The sequence below is a fragment of the Trachurus japonicus genome, chromosome 2 (genome assembly GCF_045865225.1).
Source record: "Trachurus japonicus isolate A0001 chromosome 2, Traja_1.0".
Taxonomy (NCBI): Eukaryota; Metazoa; Chordata; class Actinopteri; order Carangiformes; family Carangidae; genus Trachurus; species Trachurus japonicus.
In genome coordinates, this window is record NC_140908.1 from 2,193,282 (window position 1) to 2,219,645 (window position 26,364).

The 26,364-nt window shown below is 44.0% G+C and overlaps 1 protein-coding gene across 2 annotated transcripts; it reads left to right on the plus strand.

Annotated features, from left to right (window-relative positions):
- The first annotated feature begins 719 nt into the window (after positions 1-719).
- LOC146990523 (SH3 domain-binding protein 4-A-like) lies at positions 720-24,656 on the plus strand. Of its 2 annotated transcripts, XM_085795143.1 has the most exons (7): positions 720-1,153; positions 1,233-1,315; positions 6,177-6,254; positions 11,658-11,812; positions 12,252-14,593; positions 22,893-23,081; positions 24,164-24,656. In XM_085795143.1, exons 4-7 carry the CDS (start codon positions 11,689-11,691, stop codon positions 24,386-24,388), a joined length of 2,880 nt encoding a protein of 959 aa, XP_085651269.1. In that variant the 5' UTR covers positions 720-1,153; positions 1,233-1,315; positions 6,177-6,254; positions 11,658-11,688; the 3' UTR covers positions 24,389-24,656. The 2 variants fall into 2 exon arrangements, with proteins under 2 accessions (XP_085651269.1, XP_085651278.1); XM_085795152.1 differs by lacking the exons at positions 720-1,153; positions 1,233-1,315 and adding an exon at positions 5,971-5,986.
- The last annotated feature ends 1,708 nt before the right edge of the window (positions 24,657-26,364 follow it).

Genomic DNA, 26,364 nt, shown 5'->3' on the forward strand with positions numbered 1-26,364 from the left:
ATTCTGAAGGAGCTTTAATACAAACAAATATCTACCATTATTTGGAAGGAGCTTTAATACAAACCTTTACCTTTATTTTGAAGGAGCTTTAATACAAACATCTACCTTTATTCTGAAGGAGCTTTAATACAAACCTTTACCTTTATTTTGAAGGAGCTTTAATACAAACCTTTACCTTTATTTTGAAGGAGCTTTAATACAAACATCTACCTTTATTCTGAAGGAGCTTTAATACAAACAAACATCTACCTTTATTTTGAAGGAGCTTTAATACAAACAAACATCTACCTTTATTCTGAAGGAGCTTTAATACAAACAAACATCTACCTTTATTTTGAAGGAGCTTTAATACAAACCTTTACCTTTATTTTGAAGGAGCTTTAATACAAACCTTTACCTTTATTTTGAAGGAGCTTCAATACAAACATCTACCTTTATTCTGAAGGAGCTTTAATACAAACAAACATCTACCTTTATTTTGAAGGAGCTTTAATACAAACAAACATCTACCTTTATTTTGAAGGAGCTTTAATACAAACATCTACTTTTATTTTGAAGGAGCTTTAATACAAACATCTACCTTTATTTTGAAGGAGCTTTAACACAAACATCTACTGTATGGGGCACTATGGAACTCTAATCTTTGCTGCTGTTGTGTATTTTCCCATGACCCTTTTTGTCTGGGGGACAAAAGAAAATCCTCTTTTCTTTTCTCTGCTGGTGTTTTTTTTTAAGGATTCAGGACAAATTTAGGAGGAATTCCTGTGTTTGCATTCAGGCCACATCTGAAATAATAATAATAAAAAAGACAACAAGTCCAAATTCCTGGCGTTTCTTCCCATAACCGACCTGGCTGACAAGCAAACGCCGGCTCATTCTGATGCAAAGTGAGCGCCGCTGATAGCGAGGCTCCCTGATAAAGCTCCTTTTCACTTCCCACAGTTCCCATTCAGCCCCGGATGAATAGTCGCATCCAATCCCGGCCTGGGCCTCCAATGAGAGCCGAGCCACGGGGGCAGCAACGGCCGCGGCGCTCACACTCACTCACTCACGTCCAGCACTTCATGGCTGCAGCTTATTGTGCCAGGCTGCACTCCCCCACCCACCCCCACCCTGAGGACGTCTGAGAGGTTTCTCTGCTTCATGTACAACTGTAGGTTTGTCACTATCACTGAAATCTGTCCCATGTTTGATTCCCTTCATATTCACGTTCATTTCGTCCTGTTTTCCAGGATCCAGGATCAGGGAGAAGATCTTCATCTCTCTGTGAGGGGGCGTGGCTTCCTGACGCTCCTGAGCCTGCTTCCTGCTGCAGGTGAGTTGTTCATAAATGTTTAGATTTTTACCTCAGATATCTCAACAACAATGTGATGCATTTGGTATCAAGTTGTGTAGCGGAGACGGGGATGGTTGTAACACTGTATGTTGGAGCTCCTTTAAAGGGATAGTTCAACATTTTGTTAAAGAGTTGTTTTAGAGGGAAATTCATGCAAAACCGCTGATGCGCGTTGCCTTCAGGGACAGTTTTTCATCAAACAGTCTCTGTATTTCCCTCTAAAACAACTCTGTGTGGTAACGTTGTGTTATTATCTCATAGCGTGGTGAATGTGCAGGTCACAACTTGTCCACCAGAGCGTTGTGGAGTTGTTGGATTGTGTATTTGATGAGTTTGATGAGGGAAACCAAGAAATCCCATGAGCCTCCGTAGCGTAGCTCTGAGCAGCTCACGGCTCTGCTCCGCCGTTCTAAAAATAGCTTGCACCGACAATTAAAGGTAACGAAACTACTGCTATGACTATAGGGATTATGGCAATGGGCCAATTTGCCAAAATGTTGAACTATCCCTTTAAGCCACTGAGTAAAAATGTGAGACAAACTAGTTCCATGTGTCTGATATTAAATGGCGTAGCTGTGCAACACAAACAGAAAGTGCAAAGTTTAGTCTGAAACACAAGGAGTGAAATGTTATAATTCACCCCGTCTTGGTTAGTAACACACCCTGGGGTGGAAAAGCATATACAGAGTGAATCAGGTGACTCATAACTGGTTCCTGATTGGATAAATTGTAAATGTTACAAGTGACTCGGCTAAAGGCAGCAGTGAAGGCCAGAGGATGAATCACACTCACTGTGCAGCTGAGCGTCATGTGAGTTTTAGTGAACTGCTTAATCTACGGTGGCCCTGGAGGGTCAACTCACTGCAGCTTAAGAAAACATGCAAACATGTGTTCAAAATTCAGAATACAACTCGATTCCTCAATTTGTAGCACTGAGCCAAATGTTCTGGGTTATCTATGTCCCTCCCTCCACTTAGAGCAGGGAACTCTGGGTAATGAAACAAAGGCTTTGTGGCGCCGCGTGTGTTTAATTAACGATAAAAGACAAAGAAAAAAAAATTAGCAACTGAACCAGTTGTTTCACGCCGAGATCGGATTATGTCGCTCAAAGAGCTGCAGAGATTTTGACGTGTTAGCAGATGGTGCAACGTTTAGACGCTTCCTCAGCGGGACGCGCTTGGGATGAAGGTTCAGTTTGCTAATCTTAAAAGACTATTTATAATATAATTCATAAGGAGGAAGGACGTGTTTGCAAGTTGATGCGTAAAAGCAAAGATGTGATGGAGAGAGGAGCAGAGCTGCAGCAGCTTTTCATCATGTGGAATAAATGAGAACTTCAGCCTGACTTGATTTAACCCGCTGGAAATGAGAGAAATCCCTTTTTTTCTGAAAGGTGACCGCGACCTGCCGCATGGACACCACACACAGCCCTCTGCTCTCATCTCCAGTCACTTCATAACTGGCCTCACAGATATCCATCATACCTCACCTCCTCCCCCCTCCCACCCCGCCCCCCGGGCCTCTGCAGAATGAGCAGGGCGGTCAGATAAATCCCGACGTGAAGCTGCCGCAGCATTCATCCTGTGTAGGAGCAGGAAAAAAAAGGGCTGAGAGACGTTTGACAGCTGCTGAAATCCTCCGGCTTCTTCAGATGTGACTGAAATAATTGAGTCTGACATTAAAATAAAAAGTGGGAGCTTGACCCAGAGACTAAGGCTGCAAGTCAAGTCAAACAAAAAGGAAAAAACGGAGGAGGAGGAACAGAGATTTAATGTAGAAGAGAAGAGAAATCCCCCCACCTGCTCTAGTATATCTGAGGATGGTGTGTTTAATTGCAGCTGGGAAAAGAAGTTACCCCTCTGCCTTTTCCAGCTAATTAGCAGCCTGGTTTGAACCTGTGGGTGCAGCGTGTGGCGTCTTCGTCTTCGTCTGTTCTGAACGCAGCCTGATCGTCCGGCTTCCACAGCTTCCACAGCTTCCCTCTGCAGAGCGGATCAAAGCCCACGCTTCCTTTGACTCCACGACGCCTTTGAGGTCGTCGCTCGCAGCCAGCTGTTTGATTTGACGGTGCATTTAATGGGTGAGAGTTACAAGTTCACGCTGTCAGTGAACGCAACCGCAGCTGTTTTCCGGCCTTTTTTTTTTTTTTTTTTTTTACTACTACACAACTACTTCTGTCAGCTTTCATGTAAAACGCTTTCATCGCCGCTGCACTGCAACTCCCACAATGCATTGCATCAAGATGACAAAAGACTGTGTGAAAGTGGATGTTTTTCTCATAGATATATATATAAGAAGACTAGATCAGTATTTCTCTAACTTTTTTTTACATCAAGGACCCTAAATTGACACAAATTAGACCACGGACCTCCATTAGACAAAATTTTAGTCAATGTACGTTCAAATTAAGGCCAATGGCGTGAATTTTTGCAGAAATTTCTGGAAAGAAGTGCTACAATTTCTCCAAAATTTTTTTAACATTTCTAGAAAAAAGTGGAAAATTCTCAGAATAAAATTTTAAAAAATTGTAATGCAAATTCTTCCATTCTTCTTGTGAGCTATTGAGTTTTAATAGCACATGTAACTTCTGCACATTGACAGAATGTCTATGTTCTACGCAAAACAAAACTACAACTGTTTTTTTTATAAATATAACTAAATAATACCATAGTATTATTGTAAGACAATGTATATTTTAGGAATACTATGCGTATTGAGACAAAAAGCAAAAGTTAATGAGTGAAATTCAACGTGCTTCTGATATGTTGCAACCGTCATTGATCCGTGTTGCAACAGGTTTGGGGTCGGTTGCAACGACTGAATTCTTCCATTCAAATGAATATTGTGATTAATGTGTCATATGTAACCATCTTTAAATGGCAGGGCTAATTAGCAGACACGTGTATGTTTAATCTATCAACGTTTGGTGAGTTTAGTCCAAATAGAGTTACTGAGAAAAATGTGTTGCAACTGTCCTCAGTCCACTCCTACTAGCAACGTCTGGAAGAAAACCTCCTCAAATAGTTTGGAAGCCGAACGCAGCTTCTCCGTATCTCAAGTGTACGGACTTGTAACCTGAGACTGTTTCCTGTTGTCAGCATCTGGTGAAGAAGACACTCGCCTGTGTCTGTCAAACACACGGTGTAAATAAAGTAACACAACGTCGTGACCTCTGACCCTTCAGGGAGCAACAGCCGCTTGTAAACGCACTCCTCTCTTCTTATCTTCTGCCGCCGCTGCCATTTTTCTTTTATTTAACGTTTCATATTTTGGTTTAATTGGTTTTTTTACACTTGAAAACACTTTATTTCTGTTCACGGTTACTTAATTTAATTGTTTCCTTACATGGTCTGCATTTCAGAATAAAAGCACAACATTAACTCTGTATTGTGTATGTTTTTCTCCCAGCATGCCTCTGGACTTCCTGTTTTCCAGCAGCATGAGACAGAGGAGACTCCTCTCTCTTCTTGTTGTTGTTGTTGTTATTGATGGCATCCTGACAGCCTTTAATTACCAAACTCCTGGCTGAACCGCGCCTCATTAGCGCAGTGGCGTCCTGCAGCACGAGCCATTTACCCTTCAGCTTCAATCAACTTTATTTATAGCGGCACAGATTTACAGAGAACAATGTCCAGTAGTCTGCTCTCTGAAAACACAGAGATCAGAGATGAGTTGGTTTCACTGCAGTTTCAAGCTTCACCTCCCTCACAGAGAGAAGAAGTAGAAGAAGAGGAAGAGAGTCTAACGAAGCAGCCGGTGCAGAGAGAGTCATTAATAATGACAGGAAATGGAAGAAACGCCTTCAATTTGTGCTGTAAAACCACCTGCGGCAGGTTAAAAAGAAGGAGAAACTCACGTTCTTCTTCTTTTTCAAGCTTTGAAACGTCGACAGCTTCATAAAAACACAGATCAATCAATAAGAAATGACTACAATTAAAAGTTGCATCTACTTAGAGGCTTAAAAGTCATGTATGATCACACAGGGAATCTGTAAACAAGATTGAAAACCAAAGTTTGATGTTGTGTTGTTTCAAAGGAGGTTAAATCGAAAGCAACTGGACTTAGTTATTTGTATAGGAATAAAGTGTTGAGAGGTGAAGTCATGAGAGGTGAAACATCTTCCTATACAAATAACTAAGTCCAGTTGCTTTCGATTTAACCTCCTTTGAAATACTATGACCTGGACAAATGAGAATATGCACTGGCATGTTGTGTTGTTGCAGAAACGTCCAGATTAATGCTCAATTAATGCAGCACTTTACATCTTTAATTATCTATCTATCTATCTATCTATCTATCTATCTATCTATCTATCTATCTATCTATCTATCTATCTATCTATCTATCTATCTATCTATCTATCTATCTATCTATCTATCTATCTATCTTGTTTTACCTGTAACCTGAATCCAGGTGCTCCTACAAAATAAAAGCCTCTCTCTCTCTTACTCTTTCTCTAATCTAATCACTTGATTCAGAGCCGATCAATCATTTAAAGTCAGTGAGAAGCCTGTGTGTGTGTGTCTGTGTGTCTGTGTGTGTCTGTGTGTGGCCACGCCCCCTCTCCGTGACGTCACCAGCCTCGTCCAGCACGGCTGCTGCTCCCAGTCCCCGGGCAGAGCGGAGCGGAGACGGACGCGTTGAGCTCCGGTGTGTGTGTGAGAGAGAGAAAGAAAGTGTGTGTACGTGTGTGTGTGTTTGTGTGTGGTCCTGTTTGGCAGCGCCGATGAAAACTTGTTTGAGCAGAACACGGATCGGATCTCTCGTATTTTCACTTTTAATTCACCAGCTCAGCTCACTGTTTTTTCTTTTTCTTTTTTTACTCTAATTGATGGTGAAGTCCGATGAGGCGCTGGGAGACGGGAGGAGGAGGAGGAGGACGAGTGTCTCCATCAGCTCCGCTTCCAGCCGACCTGAGGTCAGTCCACATACCGTCTAATCAACACTTTATTACCTCCAATTATCATTTATATCAACTATTATACCCTCCGCGCCGGTGTCGATTCAACACAACCACAACCAGCGAGACACATTCGGCTTCACTTCACTTATCTCACTTTATATTTATGTGATGAATATTTAATGCGTCCTATTATAGAGGTTTTAATGTGTTTTTTAACATCATTATTTCTTATAGTGAGTTATTGTTGTTCATAATGAGCCTTAGGGGCTTTTATTGTGGTAGTATCCACATAGAAGCCCTGTGGTGTTTATTACAGCTTTAAATCCAACACCTTTTCTTTCTATTCTTTTATCTGTCTCTCTCTTTTCTCTCTCTGTGTGTGTGTGTGTGTGTGTGTGTGTGTGTGTGTGTGTGTGTGTGTGTGTGTGTGTGTGTGTGTGTGTGTGAACATGAATATTCATAATTACATAAACACACAAGCGGCTGCAGAGGAGAAGCTCAGCAGCAGGAGGAGGAGGAAGAGGAGGAAGATAGAAATAATATGAAAATGAAATAATCAGTTGACAGTGTAGCCTCTATTGTCACGTGCGTGGAAAAGCGCGCGTGCACGAGCGCGCCTCCTTAGCCCTGCCAATAAGGTCATCTGATAAGCTGCAAATCCTCTCTCACACACACTCACACACACACACAGGCTAATAGGAATGTGGGTTTTTCCAGTGAGACTCTTTCTCTCCTCGCTCTCCCACATCGTTCCTCTTCCTCCTCCTCTTCTTCTCTTCTTTCTCTTCCTCACTCCTCCATCCTTTTTTTTTTGTTTTCTGCCACCCTCCTCCTCTTTCTCTTTCTCTTTCTCTTTCTCTTCTCTCTCCTCTTCTCTGTCAACTATTATAAATGCAAACTGATGGGAAAGTGACACACACTCACACTGTTGTCCTCCTCTCCCCCTGAGGCTAAAGCCAGAAAACGAGCGTGTCATTGTTTTTCAGCTCCACGTGAAGGTGCACCCTATTTTGTAATGAATGGCCACTCAGCACCACACACACACACACACACACACACACACACACACTCACTTTCTCTCTCTCACAAACTCTTCTCCATGTTCGATGTATTGATTATAGACTGAACAGGATCTGATCAGTTCTCCGTTGTGTCTGTGATGCTGCAGCTTCTTATTAAACTCATCCAGTGTTGATGTTTGGATATGAAGCTACAGCCGACACTTATCTTCTTTCTGTTTTATTAATCACACCATTCATCGTTTGATTGATGAAAAAATCCCCAGAAACTTTCATCATATCTTGTAGATTTCATAACATAACTTATTAAATCCATCTTTTAAAAGCTACTGGCTCATAACATTACACCAAAGTGTTCAAATATCTTGTGAAAATAAACATTTATTAATAGTTTTGAAGCTTTGAAACGTCGACAGCTTCATAAAAACACAGATCAATCAATAATAAATGACTAAAATTGAAAGTTTCATCTACTTAGAGGCTTAAAGTCACGTATGATCTCACAACGTAGCTGTAAACAACATTGAAACCAAAGTTTGATGTTGTGTTGTTGCACATATTCATAGATTAATGCTCTGCAGCACTTGTGCTTTAAAAACATCTTTAATTATTGATTGATTATCAGCGTCGTGACTCGTGACCAATTGCAGGTGTAAATGGTTTCTATCTGTGGACGTGTTTCCAGAGCAGCAGCAGTTTTTTATTGCTGCCTTCAATGGTGCTTTCAAGGACAACAACCTCTTCTCCATCAGACGGACGCTTTTCACCAGATTCTCTGTGTGTTTGGTCCTTGGATGAATAGAAACACACACACACACACACACACACACACACACACACACACACACACACACACACACACATACACACATACACAATCTCCCTGCAGCTGACATCTAATAACCTTTCAAATTAAAACCCAAGTGGCTGAAACGTGAAACCGCTGCGTGGCATTAGCACGTAGCCGCCATGCTAAACACTTGACACGGGTTATAAACGCAACATAAAAGCCACTTCCTCTCTCGTTTCTTCTTAATCTGTGGACGGCTGAAGGATTTCTGGAGTGGAGGAGAAACTGACGCTCGGCACTTAGCAAACTCATTTACCTGGAGACTCATCCTGACAGAGAGAGAGAGAGAGAGGCCATTGTAATATTTTGGGATGACTTCTCCCGGTGATGAGCGATGGCGTTGTGACTAATGCACTTGACCGCGCGCCAAGTGGAGGATTTTAATACCGGTCCATTTTCACCTCAGGATGAGAGAAACGGCGAAGAAGCAGGAATGAGACGTTCACTGTCCTCCAGAGTTAATGACCACTTGTTGCAGCAGGGGTTCCTTAACAATTCCACCTTAACAGACAAACACACACAGGCCCACAGGGGGACAGTAGCCAAACAGACACAAAAGGTGAAACTGGTTTAAAAAATGGCCCCCAAACACTTTCCTTTCTCTGCTACATTCAAGGACGTTTTCGCCCCCTGAGTTCCTGTTAATTTCTGCTGCAGGTGTAAACACACATGCCGCGGTGCATGCTGGGAGCTGAGCTGCATCGCCGCAGGCTGCAGCAGAGCGGCGACTGCTCAGTGGTTCAGTTCCTAAAGGGTCGAGGGTTGAACTAACAAACCGCAAGAAACCAAAGAAGATCCAAGCAGCGAGGAAACTATTATAACAACCTCATTCAGAAAGAAAAAGTATAAATAATCAATAATCAGAACAAGGCAATGTGCAGTAAACAGGAATCTGATTTTGGAGGTTTGCGACGCACATCTCAGCTTCTTGGAATCCTGCACAGACTTTCATTTGGACTTTTCAAAGGTCAAGGTCGCTGCGTTGGAGCGAGGAGAAGGATCTGGTGCTGCTGCTCTCTGAACCCGAGGAGGCTGAGATGTAAATATTAGATGAAGCTCGGTGTTTCCAGGTCTGTGTCTCGCTCTCGTTCCTAATGCAGGAGGCGATAAACTCTGCAGCCGCTGCCGTTATTACAGCAGCGTTCATCCCGGGGATTAGGGCTCCTGGCTAATTAAACTCTGGACTCCCCGGGCGTCGTCACTCTGTCAGCCCGACTGAAACCACTTCATCATTCCACTCAGTCATAAAAAATAAAAGAAAACTTCCTGTCTGCGTGTCTTTAGTTGTGAGGACAGTGAACGCACCATCCCCCCTCCCCTGCAGCAGTTTGCAGCAGACGTTCCTCTCCCCTCTGTGATTGAAACACAAGTTCATTTCCCAACGTGTTAAACTCTCGTCGTTTGTCTTTCGGCCCCTGGAGGTTTTTTTGTGTCTCCTAACAAAAGGTTTCATCTTCTCCGTGGATCTGCGGGGGTCGTTCACATGGAATCCAGTTTGTTCTCAACGCGGCCTCCCGCTGCGTTTCCCACCTCCAAATCGTTCAGAGCTGTTCTCACATCCCGCTGCATTTAGCAGGAATCAGCTCAACCTCGAATCAGACACTGTCTCTGTTATTGATCGCAAGAGGAGGGTTTTTTATTTATTTCTTTATTTATTATCGACGCTGCAGGAAAAGGGAGTTTGTCTGGTTTTCAGCAGCAGATCTCCCACGAGGAGCCGCTCTGAGACGGCTCCACTTCCCAGTATCCTTACAGATTTAAAACACAAACCAGAGCTGCAGAAACTTTTATTGTTTTAGATGATAAATCATTCAGAGCGCTGGAATTTAGACAGTAATCTGTTTTTATTCCACTTCAGCAACCTGAAAGTAACACTACAGTGGCCCTGAAGGGTCAACACACCTGCAAAGACACATCTCCATCAGTTTGAGCTACAAACGCTTGATGCTCAGGCTGCTCTCTCTGCGTTCACTTGGTTTTAATTTTATGCTGCTGATTCTCTGAAGCTTCATCATTTTTTGCTGCTGTGGAGGAGAGAGCGATGGATTTTCTTTATTTTTTATCTCATTAGATAAAACGTTGTCCTTGGGGGAGCGGCTGACATGAGCTGGCTTTTTGGATATAGAGGTAATAAATGAGACCGTTCTGCAGAGCACAGTTGAAAACACGCTGCTGAAAACCGATCTTTAACCCGTGAGAAACTGAATTAGTTTCCTTGACTTCTGACAGCAGCTCTCTGGAGGCCACAATAACAGATTTAATGATTTCTTTTCTTTCTTTTTTACCTGTTTTATTCCCAGTAACACAATGAGATCTCGGTGAATTTAGCTTTTTTATTTTGGAGGAAGTTCTGACCAGCTGTTTGGAGACACAAACATCTGGATTGAGTCCTGAGGGAGGGTGAATAATTGATATGAAACCTGGCTGATAAAAGCTCCAAACACTGGAGCTGTAACGACCTCCCGTCTGTAATCTGATTAAAAACGGCATCATTAGTGCGTCGATGCAAACGTTCCCCCTCTCCACATCCTGTCGGGGGAACGCGGCGGCGTTGTTGTGACCGAAGGGAACCACGTTTTACTGCAAAACAATTTCTCGCTGCCTCCACTAATCAGATTACAGCCCTCTGCTGACTTTGTGTTTTCATGCACAAATTGAATCACAGCTCAACTCTGACAAGGAAGTCGGAAACTCGGTCGATTAAAATCGGAGGCGTAAATACTCAAAACACAGAGGACAGGAGGCCGAAACATGCAGCATCCCTGCAGCCTGTGGTTTTACTTTAGAAGATGGGAGGAGGTTTCACACCCAAAATACAAGACATTTAAAGATATGCATGTTCACCACCTGCACAGGAAGCTCTTACGGTTTATTTAAAGCACATATTTGTCCTTTAAAACGGTTAAATCGGTTTTAAATTAAGCAATTTTAGAAGTCGAGCCCAATCAACCATCTGTCTCATTCACTTTTGGTCATTTAGTTCATATAAAATGTATCTTTAAGGCCGTTTTATTCCTGTTGGGGAACATTTAGAGGATTTAGAAAGGTCGATATAAAAAATATAATAAAATAAGAAAGTTTCATGTCAGATAAGAGGCTTAGCTGCAGCAGCAGTGACTTACAACACACACACACACACACACACACCGTCCCCACGTTGTGTTATTGCTGCACAGCGTCAGTCTTTGCTTCTTTATCGTCGCTTCCCGCTCAAAACTTGAATCTCTTTTGGTTTCATTATTGCTTTTTTCGATTTTTCCTCTTCCTCGCTCGTGTTCTTTGCATCGATTTGGGAAAAAGAAATAATAAATAATAAAATCCTCTCTCCCCCTGCTCAGCTCGCAGCTCATTTCTTTCCTCAGCACATCCCTTCATACTCTGTTACTTCAGAACAGCACTGATATTTGTCAACCTTATTTTCTGCCGCGGCGCTCTGACCTTTGCCGCCGTTAACTGTGCTACTGATCTAGAAAATTAAGCTTCCTGCTTGGGGAACTTGCTCCACATTCGAGCCTGAATACAGATGTGTTTTCTCATGTGTTTATCCAGATGAGAAGCCGCCAGTGAGCAGAAGGCGACGATGGCTGCCCATCGAATCATCCGAGTGACCAACAACAACCACATCCTCCCTCGCTGTAAGTCTGAGGGGACGCTGATCGACCTCAGCGAAGGCGTCTCCTCGGCCAGTCTCAGCGATGTCAAAGGTCAGAGTCAGTTTGTCCATCCTTTCATATCTGTTGGTTTTATTTTGTTTAATTTTTTTTTTTTTTTTGGTTGTAAAAACGTCACATCAGTTGGAAACCCCTCGTTTTTTTTTTTCTGGCTCTTCGACTTCACTTGGTTGCACTTCATTACAGCTTTGTTTACATGCTCCACATACGCTAATGAGGTGAACTAAAAATAGTAAATTATGCAGTGAATTATGCAGCTCATCTGCTCATATGTTTAAGTAGTGATCTGAACAGAAATAAGGTTTCAATTACGCAATCAAGGACTCAGACTCTTTCAAAACGCACTGATTTAATCACCAGCCTTTGTGTCTGCTCCTTAGTTTGAGGATAATCACATCACTGCAGCGTATCGATGATTAATTGGACAAATCAGTGACAAAACAGTAACAAAAATCTGTGTTTCCTGTTGCAGTGCCTTCTCCCAGTGCCTTACGGCTGGACACTTCCTCCTCCTACGGAGCCGCACAGGAAGTGGTCGCCATCAAGGATTATTGTCCCAGCAGCTTCACCACGCTGAAGTTCTCCAAAGGCGACCGCCTCTACGTGCTGGACACGTCGGGCGGCGAGTGGTGGTACGCCCACAACAACACGGAGATGGGCTACATCCCCGCCGCCTACGTGCAGCCCGTCAACTTCAGGAACTCCTCGCTGAGCGACAGCGGGATGATCGACAGCCTCGGGGAGGGGTACGAGGAGGGGTCCAGGGAGTTTGGGGGTTTGGGGGAGTGGACGGGGATGACCCTGAAACCCTCCCTGACGTACAGCAACAGCCCGTTCTCCGTGAACCCGTTCATCTGTCCGTTAGATCAGAACTACAAAGACGGAGGCGTGAGGAACTCGGCGGACCTCGTTCTGTTTGACGCTCTTGCATCGCCGTCTTCTTGCTCGGACTTTAACGCCGACACAATCATGACCAACGGGTTCGTCAACGGCTCCACCTCAGCATGCACGAACCAGGAGGTCCTACCCAACCTGCACAGGGATAACCCGTTTTTCAGGAGTAAACGTTCCCACAGTCTGTCGGAGCTGTCCGTCCTGCAGGCGCAGTCCAACCCGACCTTACCGTCCTCTGGATTCTTCACCGGCCTTAAGGCTCCGGTGCCGGAGCAGTTTCAGAGCCGGGAGGACTTCAGGACTGCTTGGTTGAACCACAGGAAGTTGGCCAGGTCTTGCCACGACCTGGACTCGTTGGGGCAGAGTCCCGGCTGGGGTCAGACTCAGCCGGTGGAGACCAACATCGTGTGCAGGTTGGACACTAACGGGGGCGTCGTCCAGCTTCCGGACACCCACATCAGCGTGCACATCCCCGAGGGCCACGTCGGTGCAGAAGACTACCAACAGATCTCCATGAAGGCCTTGCTGGACCCTCCGCTGGAGCTCAACACGGACCACTGCTCCACCGTGAGCCCCGTGGTGGAGATCAAGCTCAGCAACATGGAGACCAAGTCCTTCATCACGCTGGAGATGAAGGTGTCGGTAGCGATGAAGAAGGAGACCTGCCACACTGCCGAGGTGCTCTGTGTCCGCAGCGACTGCAAAGAGGGTCCGTACGTCCCCATCCCCAACGCCTACGTCTACAAGGACACGGTGCAGGTGCAGCTGGACAGTCTGGAGCCCTGCATGTACCTGGCCGTCGTGGTGCAGTCGCAGCGCGTCGGCCACAACGCCACCGTCTGGGATTACGTGCAGAGGAGCGTGACGTTGGGGGTTTACGGACCCAAGCACATCCACCCGTCCTTCAAGACGGTGGTGGCCATGTTCGGGCACGACTGCGCCCCCAAGACCTTGTTGGTGAGCGAGGTGGGCCGGCAGGCGTCCTCCACTCCGCCGGTGGCGCTGCAGCTGTGGGGGAAGCACCAGTTTGCCCTGGGACACCCGCAGGACCTGCAGCTGGGGCTGTACTCCAACATGTCCAACTACCAGGTGAAGGCCAGCGAGGGCGGCGGCGTGATCCGCGGCTTTCAGGTCAAACTGGGGAAGGTCAGCCGGCTCCTGTACATGATCACGTCGCACAACCCCAACAGCATCTCAGACTTCACTCTCAGGGTCCAGGTGAAGGACGCCCTCGACTGCATCCTCACGCAGTTCTGCGTCCAAACCCCGCCGCCGCCGCCCAAGACCACGGCCAGGATAACGGGCCAGAGGAGGTTCCTGAAGAAGAAGGAGGTGGATAAGATCGTGCTGTCGCCGCTGGCCGTCACCTCCAAGTATCCAAAGTTTCAGGACCGGTGCATAACCAACCTGAAGTTTGGCAAACTGATCAAAACGGTGATCCGGCAGCACAAGAGCACGTACCTGTTGGAGTACAAGAAGGGCGACGTGATCGCTCTGCTCAGCGAGGAGAAGATCAAACTGCGAGGGCAGCTGCGGACCAAAGAGTGGTACATCGGATACTACCAGGGCAAGATGGGGCTGGTGCACGCCAAGAACGTTTTGGTTCTGGGGAAGGTCAAACCCATTTATTGGTGCGGGCCGGACCTGACCACCACCACGCTGCTGGAGCAGATCCTGAAGCCTTGCAAGTTCCTCACGTACATCTACGCCACCGTGAGGACGGTTTTAATGGAGAACGTGGGGAACTGGAGGGCCTTCGCGGACGCGCTGAACTATGGGAATCTGCCGCTGAACTACTTTTGCCGGACGGAGCTGGACAACGAGCCGGAGAAGGTGGCGTCGGTCCTGGAGAAGCTGAAAGAGGAGTGCACCAACATGGAGAACAAGGAGAGGAAGTCGTTCCAGAGGGAGCTCATGATGGTAAGACACGTTGCTTTTCCATTTCCGTGAGTCATGAAATTCCCACCAGGCTCGTTTGACGTCTCAAATTTTGATTTTGTAGAGTTACATTGACCTAAATTCCTTCGTAGCTCCTCACATCCACCGTCTGAAGGTTTGACATTTAGACTTTTGGCTGAGAAAGGAGGGGAGAGAGAGCTCTGATCTGACAGCTGCTGCTTTAAGAAGTCATTAAGCGGCGGCTCCAGAAGATGTTTCCTCTTGTAAGAGTCGGCCTTTGTTCTTCTTCTCGACCTCCAGCGGCTTTAAAGTGCAGCTTTATTTATGTGAACGCTGAAGCCATGAGCGTGACCTTTAAAAGAGCCACACTGTCGGGATGAAAGTCCGTCACACTCACAACCAAAATGTAAAAAAAAACGTCTTTAAATTCCTCCATCATAAAAAAACACCCAAAGCTGCAGATTCTTCTATTTTAAAAGCTGCTAAAACAGAACAATTTGCGTTTATTTTTGACAAATTGGATTGTCCTTGAGCGGAGAAATAATGGTGGCGTCCTCTCATTTCCTGCGACAGTTGGAGGCCGTCGCTGCAATAACATTGAGAGTGAAATGTCCTGCGTTACCACGACGCTGCAGCAGCCTGAATGATGAACATTATGAACAGGAGACGACTTCTGTCGACGTCTCTCAGCTGGTGGCTGCGTCGTTAAAAAAAAATCAAATTTCCTGCTCAGTCAGAGTCGCTCTCCGTCTCATTGATTAGTGCATCAGCTGCAAGAAAAAAACAAAAGCGTTTTCCGTCCATTAAACCTGCACATCTCTCTGTCCCGCTCTGTCCCGCTCCTCCGATCCCGTGGGAATCCCGCAGGATGGGATCTCACAGGATTTTCCGGAACGATGTCAGCCCCCAGGGCGACACGAAACCGGGAGGATTGGAGTCCTCATGGAAGCTGAGCGGCTCGTCTCGCAGCCCGAGGCCGTTCACCGCGTTATATGAAAAATGGAGGTGTTGGGATGCAAAAAAACAACACTTTCTCTGCTGCAAAATAGTCCCGAGACGTTATCCCCTCCCATTATTCACAAAATACTTTAGCACAGTTACATTTTCCAGCTGCAGTTTACCTGAGCGGAGCTGATGGAGCGTGCACGGCGGCGTGCTCGGAGCGGGCCGCAGGTTTCAGCCGGGGGTAAAGTGCCTGGCTAAATGGGACTTTGACAGCAGCTGTGAAGGTAAATGAGGCCGAGACTCACTTTTTTATTCAGAGCGACACACCTGAAGGTCACGTGACCTCCGCCATAATCTGACTGATCTCCACCGTGCTTTCATGTTTCATAAGAGGCTTTTATTCTGGAGGCTACACACAGAGCTCCTGAGCTTTTCTGTCTCTAAACTGAGCTTCATCTGGGTTTTTAATGTTCACTGGAAAGTTTCTTAAAGGGATAGTTTTGGCAAACTGGCCCATTGCCATAATCCCTATAGTCATAGCAGTAGGTTCGTTACCTTTAATTGTTGGTGCAAGCTATTTTTAGAACGGTGGAGCAGAGCCGTGAGCTGCTCAGAGCTACGCTACGGAGGCTCATGGGATTTCTTGGTTTCCCTCATCAAACTCATCAAATACACAATCCAACAACTCCACAACGCTCTGGTGGACAAGTTGTGACCTTCACATTCACCACGCTATGAGATAATAACACAACGTTACCAGACAGAGTTGTTTTAGAGGGAAATACAGAGACTGCTTGATGAAAAACTGTCCCTGAAGGCAACGTGCATCAGCGGTTTTGCATGAATTTCCCTCTAAAACAACTTTGTCTGGTAACGTTGTGTTATTATCTCATAGTGTGGTGAATGTGCAGGTCACAACTTGTCCACCAGAGCGTTGTGGAGTTGTTGGATTGTGTATTTGATGAGTTTGATGAGGGAAACCAAGAAATCCCATGAGCCTCCGTGCACAAAGTCTAAAGTTTACAAGCTGAAAGGCGATTTAACGCAGATTTTACTCAGAGACAGTGAATGCATCACCTGCTCGACCTCCATAAATCTCTCCTGTGTTAAAGTCGCTGTGTGGCGTTCACTGACACAGATCTGTCTGGTAACGTTTGGATCAATACTGTGGGGTTGTGTCTGGGTCAGAGGAAACGTCACATCTGTAATTCTGCTTCTTTTGACTCGTTGGCTTCGTCTTCGTCACAAAGATTTTAAATCCACACACATCTGCTGCTTCACTGCCTCACCTGTGTGTGTGTGTGTGTGTGTGTGTCCTGCGACATTTCCCCCCGCTGGGCAGTGGACTGTCCTCCGGCTGCGGCACCACCAGCTGCTTCTTATGTAATTCTGACTCAGTGAAACATGAAACTTTAAAATCCACGATTAGCAAAACAAAGACTTTTATTGTTTTCTCTCGATGACCTGGTTTTTATCGGCTCAACTCCGTCTCACTGCTCCGCAAAGTCGAACTCAACATAACTTCACGCACACACACACACAGAGAGAGAGAGAGAGAGACGCAGGCCGGACGTGCAAAAGTGCATGATGGGACGTTGTGTTGTCGTCTGTAATGAGAGAGGAGGGTGGGATGTGAGAGGATCCCAGAGGAGAAAGAGGAGCGAGGTGTGGCGTCGCTTTGACTTTATTTACAGCTCTTTTTTTCTGTGGAACAATAACTCTGAGCTAATCTCAGAGTCGCACTCATGTGTCGAGTTAATCAGGTTAAGGCCACGCTCATCCACAGATCCAGAGGGAACAACAACGGTTAAACCAACTCCACCATCTTCTCATCAACATCTGGATAAATGTGTCTCAGACTTTAAATGGAGGTGTTTCTCTTGTGCATAAGTTACATTTCTCCTCCTTTTTTTTCTGCCTCTGTGTCTGTGCAACGTTAAAAAATGAAAGTGTTGCAGCAGATCAAGCTTCCTCCCTCCCTCCCTCCCTCCCTTCCTTTCCTCGCTGCCACAGTAGCCGACAGGTGTTCCCATGTGAAATGTGAGCTGCCATTGATCAGGAGCAGAGCTGGAGGCCATGAAGGGAGGAGGGAGGGGGCATCCGACACCGCCGAGGCAGATCTTTTAACGCCGCGGCTCGAGTTACGAGGACGAAATGAGAAAGCCTTCCCTTGTGCTTGTCATTTAATAATAGATCCATGCACGGAGAAAGAAGAGGAGGAAGAGGAGTAGGAGGATTTCCATCTAAAACCTAAAGACCCTCGGTCGATAAACTTTTACAGCAACAGCAGAAAATTAAACTCCATTACACCTCGTCCCTCCAGAGAGAGCCAATAAAATAGCAGCATGTTAATTAAGTGATAAATATTTAACGGCTGGAAAACAGGAACAGTGGAGGATTTTCAACGTAAATCCAGCAGGAATCAACCTCGTCTGTTCAAAACTATAGAAACTAAAACTCAATTATTATTATTTTTTCAGTTTTATTGCTCTAAATTGTCTTTTTTCTCTTTTTCCCCGCTGGTTTCTCTCTCTACCTGTCCGCATCCTCCTCCCTCTGTTTCTCCTGTTGAGGTCTTTTGTGAAGTGGAGCTCATTTATCCGCTCAGCTGTCAGCGCCGTCTGTCCGTCTGCTTCGGGGGCTTCACCGCCGTATATCGCCTCCGCCCCCGCCGCCGCTCTATTAATAGATCACCATCGTCTTCGCCGTCGACCGTCGAGTGCAGCTGGAGATTTGCTTGAGCGTCTGTCGTCCGGCCTGATTCACAGCCGTCATATGTGGAGTTTAATTGCATTAGTTAATTAAGTTTTAAGAGACATAATCACCGATGGTGTTAATGGGACGCCACAGGGAGCTGTTCACGGCCCATTAGTATTTACATCTGGAGGACAAATACACTGAGAGCCTTTTATATGTCATTTTAATCCTAAATGTGTTAGGAGTGATTCCTCTATTGTGGTGAAACCTCGTATTCTTTAAATGTTCATGCAAAGTTTGCTTTAATCTCCAGGTTCAGGAGTTTAACCAGCGATTTAACGTGCTGTGTTTTATTATTTTCTCATTACAGCTGCAGCACTACACAATAGATTTTTACCCATAAGCCTTTGCAAACCTATTGGAAATCATAACTTTATCCACTTGAAGTAAAATCTGCAGCGTCAAAGTGAACAGAAAGTGAAGGTGAAGACTCTGACAACTTGTCCTCAAGCAAGACGCTGACGTTTGACCTCCATCTGCTGCCGTCTGAGCAAAAACTCAGGTTTAGTGTTTTAGTTTTCCGTTCTAGACGACAGTATATACACTCCCTCGGCCTCTTGACTTTTATTTTGAAGCTCAGACTCCTTCCTGTTTCCTCCTGTTAATCCTTTCCGGCTTAAACGACACATCTCTCCTGCATGAGAGGAGTTCCTGATTTGCATTTGAATGCATCACGCTCCCTCCCAGACAGTCACCTCAAGTGTGTGTGTGTGTGTGTGTGTGTCTATATATAGCCTGAAACCTGTGTGTGTGTGTGTGTGTGTGTGTGAGGCCTGAATCAGCAGACAGACGATGTCACAGCAGAAGGCCAAAGTGCTCGTCGGCCAGGTGGTGGAGCGAGGTAGAGACAGACAGAGAGAGAGAGAGAGAGAGAGAGAGAGAGAGAGAGAGAGGTCGACCTGAACGTCCACTTCAGATAAGAGCGATGGAGGACGAGAGAGGACGAGCGAGTAGAAATAGATCACTGTCATGAGTGGGAATAACACGACCTTTGGGTGATGAGGTCACTTCCTGTTTGGTCTTTTGGGCCATTTTGCTTCATTAACATGTCTTCTTTTAGAATAGTGGAAAGAAATGGTAGAAAATCCACATTAAGGTTTTTATTTCACTTCATTTTGTCTCTTTCGTCTGTAGATTTCTCTTCAAAACGTAGTCTGACCCATGTCATGTCAGGTATCATTGTAAAGCTCTCTCTCTCCTGAACAATGATCTAGGCTCCAAAAATTGACATTTCCTCCGAATCAGCAACAAATTGTAAAAGTAGGATTGACAATAAGTCATACAGTACAAGTCTTTAAAGGCTGTTTTCTCAAAATGAGTTTTTCCTCAGACTCTGAGCTAGAAATCTCCACTTCAGAAGCTCTTACAGACACCAAACCTTCCACTTTGATCCCTTTCTATATTCTGAAGGTTTTTACAGAGGGGATTGTTGATATATCATTCACAGCCTCATTTATACAACATTTTACTACTAAAAACATGGAAAAAATGAGATTTTATAGGGCTGGTACAGTATTTTCTCATTTACAGAGTGATAAAAAGAGATATCCCAAATCCTCCTCTGTAAAAACTTCTGACTCTAATATGTCAATGAAATAAAACAAAAATTTTGAAAGTAGCTTCATCCATTGTTCAGATTTCTGTTCTGGAAATGTATGCAAATTAGCGCATATTTAATTAGATATTGCCTCATTTACATATTTAAACATAAAATTTGACAAAACTTGTAATAGAAAAAATATTTGTCTTAATGTGAGTGATAAACTTGGGAAGTTTCATGGTGAAATCTGTTAGTTTAAATTTTTACCCTATTCATCACCTGTAGCATTATTAGTTTGTTATTATTTCCAGGGACAAAAAAAGTGACGGATCCGAATAAAAAGTTCTTAATTTAGATCAAATAAAGGTCATAGGTGTTAATAACCTCTAAATAAATGCAGTTTTGTTTTGTGGGGTTGGATTTAAAGTAATCCAGGTCCATCACGTCGGTCACCACGGTGACCACAGCCAACGGCAACAGCAGCATTTGGCAAACAGCCAATCAGAGCAGCAGACAGTCTGTCCTACCTGGCACCAGACTCGTGTCATACACCTCCGTCAGGTCACACCCTGTAAATAGTTCATCTATTTAACATAATTCAAACATTTAACAACATTTACTCCTCAAATTGTGATTTAAATATGAATTTTAACACTTTAAATAAATAAAATATATTATAATAATAAATATATCAACTGTTGTGTTTCAGTGTTTCGGCAGAGCGACGATAAATCTGTTTTTAGTGTCGTGAATTCAAGCAGTGGCGAAGAAAAATCAGCGTGAAATTTGCTTCTTTTTGACTCAGATTAGAGTGACGCATGTGTGTGTGTATGTGTGTGTGTGCTGCTTTGAAGCTGCACTTGACTGACAGAGCGGCTGAATCAGTAGAAACCGCTGCCTGAGCTCCATTAGCGGCAGTCAGAGCTTTTCTTTTTTCTCCAGAGGGACTCACTCAGAGACTATATAATTTATATTTCCTACATATTCCTGGGCCACGTAGAAAAAAAACTCAGCTGTTATCAGTGCAGTGAAGTTACATGACTCACGGCGGTTCGGGGGCTCGGGGGCTGGGATAATAAAGCAGAGATTCCACCTCATCACGTCCAGTGGATTGTGAAGATATTTTACAAAAAAACAGACTGAATATGAAACATTATGAACAACTGAAGCAGGATGCTGGAGCGCGTCCGTAACTCTGTATATATAGAAGGTGAATCACATCGTGTTGCATTCAGGGTTCTTCAGACAAATCCGACGCGATACGACACGTTTAATGACACGTTTCTGACTCACTTCTGAAGTTGTAATTGAACACACCATGGCAGGAAGAGCTCGTACTCGTTTCCTTCGTCACTAAATATTATTTTCTAATCTTCTATAACGTGATGTGACATTTGCAGTTCCTCTAACGGCCACTAGAGTGCAGCTCAGTCAAATGTTTAAAGGTCCAGTGTGTAAAATGGCGGGAAAACCGTGACATCTAGCGTCCAGATTCTAGTTTGCAGCAAAGTGACGGTGGCCTCTGAGGACAAAAAAACTTAGTTACGACGATTTCAGGAGCATGGATACGTCTGCTGTTTCCTCCTTCTTCTTCTTTCCTTCCTCCTTCTTAGTTGGTTTATTTATGAACGTAAAACTCTTGAAACACGCTCTCTGATTGGCTGGATTTTCTGTACAAACATGGCGACGCTCTCTAAAGCAAGACCCTTGCTATATGTAGATATAAAAGAAGAATTATAAGGCTACGAAAACCGGACAAATTTTATTTTATAGCGATTATACACTTATACATATATACATATTCATGGATAGTATATTCAGATTTTTGCCAATAAACCTTGTTAATTATTACACACTGGACCTTTAGAATCAAAGACACTTCGCTGTGCTAATTTAATTTAATGTGATCAACACAGTTTATTGATTAATTACAGCTGTTTTATCGGCTTCCTTCCGTACCATAGTTTCGGTATCTCTGTGCTTTTCTGCAGGATTTCGACTCTTTAGTTGAAAAAATCTTCAAGAAAAAAAAAAGGAAAAACCTGCATCTTGCTGAGTGTTTTGTTGTTGTTGTGTGTTTGTGTGTTTGTGTGTTCGTGGCTCTGTGGCTCTGGCAGCTAAAGAGAAACCTCCCCTGCTAAGAACCTGAAAGGTATCACCACAGGACAGCGCATCGCTTTGAAGTGTGTGTAGGTGTGTGTGTGTGTGTGTGTGTGTGTGTGTGCATGACCACACACACACACAGCAACACCACTATTGTACATTTTTTTACAAGAAAATACAGAATCGCCTGCAGCAAATCTTCTGCTCAGCTGCTTTTATTAATGCTCAGTATTTTTAACCCTCGTTTAGCCGGGTTAGTTCATTAGATGATATTTGCAGCAGCAGCCTGAGGTCTATCTTCATCCTCATCCTCCTCATCCTCCTCAGACCTTATATACAGTTGATGAGGAGAGTTGGCTCCTCTGTTTGTCTTCCTGCTCCTGGGACCAGTTGAAAGACAAACAGCTGATCTCAGCGGGACGTCGCATTAAGAGCAGCAGAAACCGGAGGCATCTTAAAACCATTAAAAAACATTTTCCCTCCGCAGAACGTTTCCTCTCTGCACAATCCACTTCTAAACGTCGGCTGGAATAGGTTTTATATTTACTACTGGAAGATTTTTAAATGCAGAAGTAGAAAAAAGACAGATGACCCCCAGTGAGCAAATTCTACCTCATCAGGTCTTTTGCTTTAATTATATTTGCTTTAATTAAATTTTTTAGGGCATAATAGTGATGCTCTGCTGCTGAACTGTCATATTTATTGGGTTCATGTCATATATATTTTGGTTTCGGTCCAGTTAGAGTCGTGCAAAATCGTGCTGCATGCAGAAAATGAGAGATTAACGACAGATAATCACAGAAAAACTCAGAGTTTCTATTTTTGTTTGTATTAAAGTTGAATTTGTTCAAATCATCCAAAGAAAACAGAAATGACTTCATTAGACCTCAGGGTCTTAGAGTCCAGTAAGAAAACAAGGAGACGGGTTAAACATGGACGTGTTGTAACGATCAACCTGTGTCTGTGTCCCGCCAGGCGCTGCTGAAGATGGACTGTCAGGGTCTGGTTGCCAGGTTGGTGCTGGACTTCGTGCTGCTGACCACGGCGGTGGAGGTGGCGTCGCGCTGGAGGGAGCTGGCAGAGAAACTGGCCCGGGTGTCACGGCAACAGATGGAGGCGTACGAGGCTCCGCACAGAGACAAGAACGGACTCCTGGACAACGAGGTGAGACGGAGACGAAGAGTTTGAAGTTTGTTTTTGATGAATTTTTTGATGATGAATGAAACGACACACAGAGTTCCAAAAAGTAGACTGAATAGATATAGGAACTCATTTATCCCATCATTTATAGGCACTAAACAGTAATATGTAGCACTTTACTGCAGAACTGTAGGTTTTATTAAAGGGATAGTTCACTCAAAATTGAAATTTCACAATTTCACATTATCTACTCACCCTCATGTGGACTAAGGGCTGGGAGAAGTTTCAGAGTCCTCCGTGGCTTCTCTGAGTTACAGCGGGGCTCCGTGCAGCACTGCATGTCCATATGACGGTTGAGAACAGAGCTCACTTTTCTTCGTCCAAAAAGACACACCAAAAAACATCCAAATACCTCCATAGTGCTCGTCTGTAATGTCCCTCTTGTATTGAAGCCCCAACATGAGAAATTGTTCCGAAAAAAATTAAATAAGTCTATATTTTAAGCTTGTTTGTAGCGGAAGCTCCCAGTTGCTCTTCCTGGTCCGTCCAAATCTCGTGCGATTTGCATTGACACCGGTGCAAATCTCGCACTAAACAGTAATATGTAGCACTTTACTGCAGAACTGTAGGTTTTATTACTATAATTTGACCGGTTTTACCTTCTTTTTTTTTTTGTATAGTTTTATTGTTTTATTATTGTTATTATTTCACTCTTGATCATATAGTTATTTTTATATGCAAACATTGTGATGTAGCACTCTAGTTTATTTATGTACTGTTGGTTTTATTCTATTGGTTTAGTTTTTCTCCGTGTTGAACCACTGCGCACATATGTACTGTAGCACTTTAACTTAGTAAGAGCTGCTGGTTTGATCAGTTCTATGGATTTATTGATTTTAATGATTTATTTGTATAGAGTGGAAGCACCCTTCACTGTTTTGAATGTGCGTTAAATGTGTGAAAGTACTTTGTATGAATGTCTCGTATGTATTGTTTTGTGCAGTGGCTCAGAGCCCAAAACACAAACACATTTCCTTTCAGGACAATAAAGTACAATCCAATGGAAAACTGAAACCCTTCCCTCCCTCTCTCTCTTCCTCCGTCAGTCCATGTGGAAACCGGCCTACGACTTCCTCCTGACCTGGGCGGCGCACGTGGGCGACAGCTACCGCGACGTGATCCAGGAGCTGCACCTGGGCCTGGACAAGATGAGGAACCCCATCACCAAGAGGTGGAAGCACCTGACGGGAACGCTCATCCTGGTCAACTGCCTGGACACGCTGCGCAGCGCCGCCTTCTGCCCCACCGGATACGGAGACTTCGCCGTCTGAGGAGGATAAAACATCTGGATCTGACTCTGGATCTGACTCTGGATCTGCACATCTGCACGACCTGGATCCTCCTCCTCTACCTCACTTCGTCTCTGTCTTTTCCCGGACATCGGAGACCTGAACCCCTGCAGAACCCGACCCCCCGGTCAGTTTGTCTTTCAGTCGTTGGGTTTTTCTTTTGATGAATGGGAAATAAAAAACAAAAAATGATTGGTTTTTATTTGATTTTCATTTTGAAATGCTCATGTTGTATTTCATACACTGCCCGTCCAAAGATACAGTCACCACTTGGATTTAACCAAGCTAATAGATAAGAGCCTCCTGCATAGATGATGATGTTTCAGCTGGTAACAACTTATTTAACCTTAACTGATGCAGTCTCATTTCTTAAACAACCATGTTGGAAGACACATCCTGTGTTGATCTGTTTCAGAATGGTCAAGTTATGAATGAATCCAGCAAATAAAACATCTAAGGAGTTAACTGAGACTATTAAAGTTGGGTTAAGAACTGTTCAACGTATTATTAAAAACTGAAAGGAGAGTGGGGAACCATCATCTTCAAGGAAGAAACATGGTCCAATGTGACCACAGAGTCCAGACCTGAACCCCACTGAGAATCTTTGAAAAATGAATGCAACTCTGGACAGAAATAAATGTTGTGACGTTGCAGAAGCTTATTGAAACGATGCCACAGCAAATGCGTGCTGTAAACAAAGCTAAAGGAGGTCCAATGAAATATTAGAGTGTGTGATCCATTTATTTGGACCGGCAGTTTATAACAAAAATAAAATCACTCGGCGACAGAAACAAAAAAGTGTTATTGGTTTGTTTATTTGTTTCTGTTGAGCTGTGATTTTATTTTTTGTTATGTGAAATAGAAAATGAAAATCAAACTGTTTTCAAAATGTGGTTACCTGCTCTTTGACTCTCAAAAACAAGAATGCTTTATTTTTTTGTATTTCAAAATGAAAATCAAATAAACTAGTGTTTTTCTTGTTTTTTAATTCCCATTCATCAAAAGAAAATCCAACGACCAAAAGAAACACAGACATCCTGTGACCATCTCCTCACTGATTTCTTTTGCTTTGTTTTTTTTTTTACAAAAGGAGGCAAAGCAGATGTTTTTTAACCCCTGCAGCAGAGCTGGACCTTTGGACTCTGTGTTTGCTTTGCCAAAATCAGTTTAGCTTTGCAGTAGAGATGTTGCGTATCCACCGATTCCAGATATACGTCTATTTTTTTACACTTGATGAGGCGTCAGCTCCCGTCGTGTTCCGGTTTTTCACTTCTTCTATTTATGAAACGCTCACGGATGGAAACTCCAACGTGTTTCACAGTGACTGAATTCAGAGGAAATGAAATATAATAGTTTTTAATGAGCTAGTTCTGTTCTGATGATGTAGCTTTGTGTTCAGTTTGTGTTTAAAGACGTTTTTATCGTTCTGAGTTTTCTCTGTTTGTCAGTTTTTGTCTTTTTCTTTTCTTTTCTTTTCTTTTCTCTTCTCTGTGTGTTTGGTGGCCGCTGCAGTGTTCTGACATGAAGCCGCTCTGACTTTATATATTTGTACCCAACGCCGACTGAGTATTGAAACATGTCGCATCAACTGTGACGGGTCGCTGATCTGAAGTCTGTTCAGAAGGTCTTAATAAAACGAGAAAAATAAAACACAAAAACAGAGTGAAGAACTGAATCTCTTCTGATTGGCTGAATGGTTTTTTTTTTTTTTTTTTTTTTGAGTGATCCAATAAAAACAGAGCAGATTTTCAGAATAAAACGCTCAGAGGAACCAAATCCTGCAAAGTTGTTGGATGGTGGCGGGTTGTGACATCACAACGTCACAGTATGGAGCTTTAAAGGACAATTCCGGGCAAATTCATTCCTAACATTTTAGGTCTAAAAGAAGGAATCTGAAGATTTTTCAGTTTAATGTCTCCTGTTTTGCGGTAGTTGTGTCTGTCCCCGCATCACCACGG

Excerpts from the sequence above, each read along its gene's own strand:
- LOC146990523 (XM_085795143.1), top strand. The coding sequence starts at position 11,689 with ATGGCTGCCCATCGAATCATCCGAGTGACCAACAACAACCACATCCTC. Across the intron at positions 11,813-12,251 it reads CAGTCTCAGCGATGTCAAAG|TGCCTTCTCCCAGTGCCTTA; the intron begins GTCAGAGTCAGT and ends TTCCTGTTGCAG. Across the intron at positions 23,082-24,163 it reads ACGGACTCCTGGACAACGAG|TCCATGTGGAAACCGGCCTA; the intron begins GTGAGACGGAGA and ends TTCCTCCGTCAG.